This window comes from Phytophthora parasitica (genome assembly GCF_000247585.1).
Source record: "Phytophthora parasitica INRA-310 unplaced genomic scaffold supercont2.564, whole genome shotgun sequence".
Taxonomy (NCBI): Eukaryota; Oomycota; class Peronosporomycetes; order Peronosporales; family Peronosporaceae; genus Phytophthora; species Phytophthora nicotianae.
In genome coordinates this window covers 1-2699 of record NW_008649550.1, presented here as the reverse complement: position 1 = coordinate 2699, position 2699 = coordinate 1, and the positions used below count along the sequence as shown (strand labels likewise).

General features: G+C 49.2%; 3 protein-coding genes across 3 annotated transcripts; 1 reads left to right on the top strand and 2 right to left on the bottom strand.

Annotated features, from left to right (window-relative positions):
• Positions 1–194, top strand: PPTG_20401 (hypothetical protein; the record flags this gene model as incomplete). The annotated part of the gene is made up of 1 exon (XM_008919194.1): positions 1–194. A coding segment is annotated over one exon (194 nt), but the record flags the coding sequence as incomplete, so codon positions are not given.
• Positions 195–1306: 1112 nt separating this feature from the next.
• On the bottom strand, positions 1307–1846 carry PPTG_20400 (hypothetical protein; the record flags this gene model as incomplete). Its single annotated transcript, XM_008919193.1, has 1 exon — positions 1307–1846. One exon carries the CDS (start codon positions 1844–1846, stop codon positions 1307–1309), a length of 540 nt encoding a protein of 179 aa, XP_008917441.1.
• Positions 1847–2301: 455 nt separating this feature from the next.
• PPTG_20399 (hypothetical protein) lies at positions 2302–2602 on the bottom strand (the record flags this gene model as incomplete). Its single annotated transcript, XM_008919192.1, has 2 exons — positions 2302–2446; positions 2523–2602. 2 exons carry the CDS (start codon positions 2600–2602, stop codon positions 2302–2304), a joined length of 225 nt encoding a protein of 74 aa, XP_008917440.1.
• Positions 2603–2699: the final 97 nt, after the last annotated feature.

Here is a 2699-nt window from a genome sequence, read left to right as displayed (position 1 = left end):
AGCGCACAGTGCTGCGCAAACACCGGCCATCCAAGAAGAAGCAGCAGAAGGACGCCAAGCGCCATCGCATTTACGTGGAGGCCGAGAAGGCTAAGCTACTTAAGAGTGGGCTGATTACCAAGGAGGACATTGAGAACATGGAGGCTGAGAAGGGCGACGACGAGGCAGACACCGCCATGGACGTGGAGGAGTAATTGGTAATTGTATGCAGCACTATATAATCTCTTTCAACCAAAGTATTCGTTAGATGCAGTTTTGCTACTGTGGAGATTTCGTAATCTCGCTACTATGCGCTACTGTTGCTGGCTACCACTGGTAGCCTATCAGCGAAAATAGGCATGTTCGAAGCACTTCTTACGACCCCATAGTGGACGCACACGTCGCGCCAAAGCGACGATGTCAACAACGAACCGTTCTTTGCAATCTTGCATTGCTGGGCAGTCCGAGAACACCGCTGGCGCCAAAAAAACTAAACAACTCGTGGAGCTTAAACAGTATCAATGTCAAATGAATGGTAAACGGCAGCGACAGAGAAAACGGGATCATTGTGGCCACGTCATAATTCGTACGACCAGCAATTCAAGTGGGTTGACATTTTCAGTAAGAAGATATACTAAATGCTAGGGGGCTGGCGGTACATGACCAGCTTTTTCGCACATGGATCACCACTGTTGATAACGCATAAGTTCGAAAGCCACCGTAGCCCATGCGATGTAGTCAACACCTTGCGGCACTTTAAGTCCAGGAAGTTCGGAAAACGGGCGATACGAGAAATCTGGCGAATGCGTCACTTGATGGCCATTAACACCGGGCCCCGTTAAACATGCGCGTCCAACGTAGAGTCCATGGCCAGCAAACGCACTATGAATCCGATTTTGAACGTAGCCAAGTACGCCTTCATTTAGCAGGGGAAATGGGATACCCCACAATCCAGACACTTCCGTCGTCCCACATCAACTGTCGAAGCAGAAGAAAACGTTCAGCTGCTGAATCAATTCTACATATCCAGGGTATACGCTCAGCAACTAGAACTTCAGTAGCATCTTTTTCATTGGCATTATTGGCCCAAAGAGTGTCAGGACAGACCGTCACGAAAGCGAAAACTAGCCTATCTATAGCTTCCCTCACCGATTTTAGAGAACGTAGCAAAAGAAAACTCGTCTAAGCTACTTCGTAATTAAAGCGATACATGACACCATCTTGGTATATTATGTAAAGTTTGCGGTTTTCGAACGCGTTTTTTTTCGCGCTTAAAGAACTCAAGGCATTCGTGCTGTGGTGGTGGGTGCGTAGACTGAGGTGTATACTACGGCAGGACCTTCGTCATCCAGAAAGCCTCGTGAGAAGGGTTCTCCCAAAGCATAAAGGTTTCACCGAATTCGAAGCCAAACGAAGTGTAAAACTTCACGGCAGACGTCTTCTCCGTGTACGATGCCATGAGTGTCAGAGTCTTGAAGTGGTGTGTCATTGCCCACTGCAGTAAATGTGTCATCAACTTGCGGCCAATACCCATGCGTTGGTAGCCAGGATGCACCGAAACACGTCGAACTTCGCCATGTCCATTGCCTTTGGGCTCCAAAGCGATCATACCGGCGACCTTTCTTTCTCCGTTGTTGTCTTCCACCGTCGCGACCCAAAAGTTGCCGCCAGGCTTCATGTACGTGCCTTCGATATCGGCGAGGTCGGTCTTGAGGCTCTTATGCACGTAGTCCGCCCAGCGAGAATTGGAGACCGGGTCGTTTTTGGAGTACAGCATCATACCATACTCGAAAATGTCGGCGACTTCAAGTAGGTCCTCGTCACGGAACTGACGGATGTAGATGCCAGGCTTGGAAATGATCGTCATGCTAACTTGGCTGAAATATCTTGGAATTGTAGCAGTTCAAAGCAAATTTGAAAATGCCATCGTTGTGTACAGTCTGAATTCATTACCATCAGCCGAGTTAGTCGTAAACGGCGATTCGGCTCTCAACTTTTGGTTGAGATGAGTGACAACAATTACAACGTCGTAAACACGGCGCCGGCTCTCATTGGTCAGCACTTTCACTGATTTTAACCAATTATCAGTGCTGAAAACGACGTTTGATGATACCAAGAGTTAAGTACCGCCGCTGTAAAACCATACATGTACACGCGTGGGCATCAAGCATCATAGTGTTCATGTGGTTTCTTTAGTATACGTTGGCGTTGCCGCGAATCGAAGGCTTCAGCCGTAAACCGACTGCTCGTTCGCTCATAAAAAATATTGCATCTTTTCCTGTCCAGTCCAGTGTTTTTCTCGCTTCAGCCGCCTTCGTCACTTTATGCGGATTGCGACCAGGGCTTCACAGGCTCAGCGTCTTCGGGCTCTTCATCGCTCCAGTCATCGAGAGATGGAAGTAGTGGGGCGACGCGCACCGAGTATACGGGGCGCGATTGGCTGATCGTCGGAGGCGACATCAATTGCCTGTAACAGCGGACATAATGAGTCACTACCTTTCAGTGGCTGCCTGGACAAAAGGTGAAAGCGCAGCAGTCCTTACCGTAGCTTCCTCGGCGGAGTCGTCATGCCGTCGGCGGCCTTCAGGACGTAGGCGTCTGCAAGCTCAGGCTGACCAGCCATTTCGAAGTTCTTATCGGTTCGGTTGCTTGTCGGGTTGCTTTTTTGAGAATGACCTTCCGGGACAGGTACATTGGACGCTGCGACGATCCTTTCTACT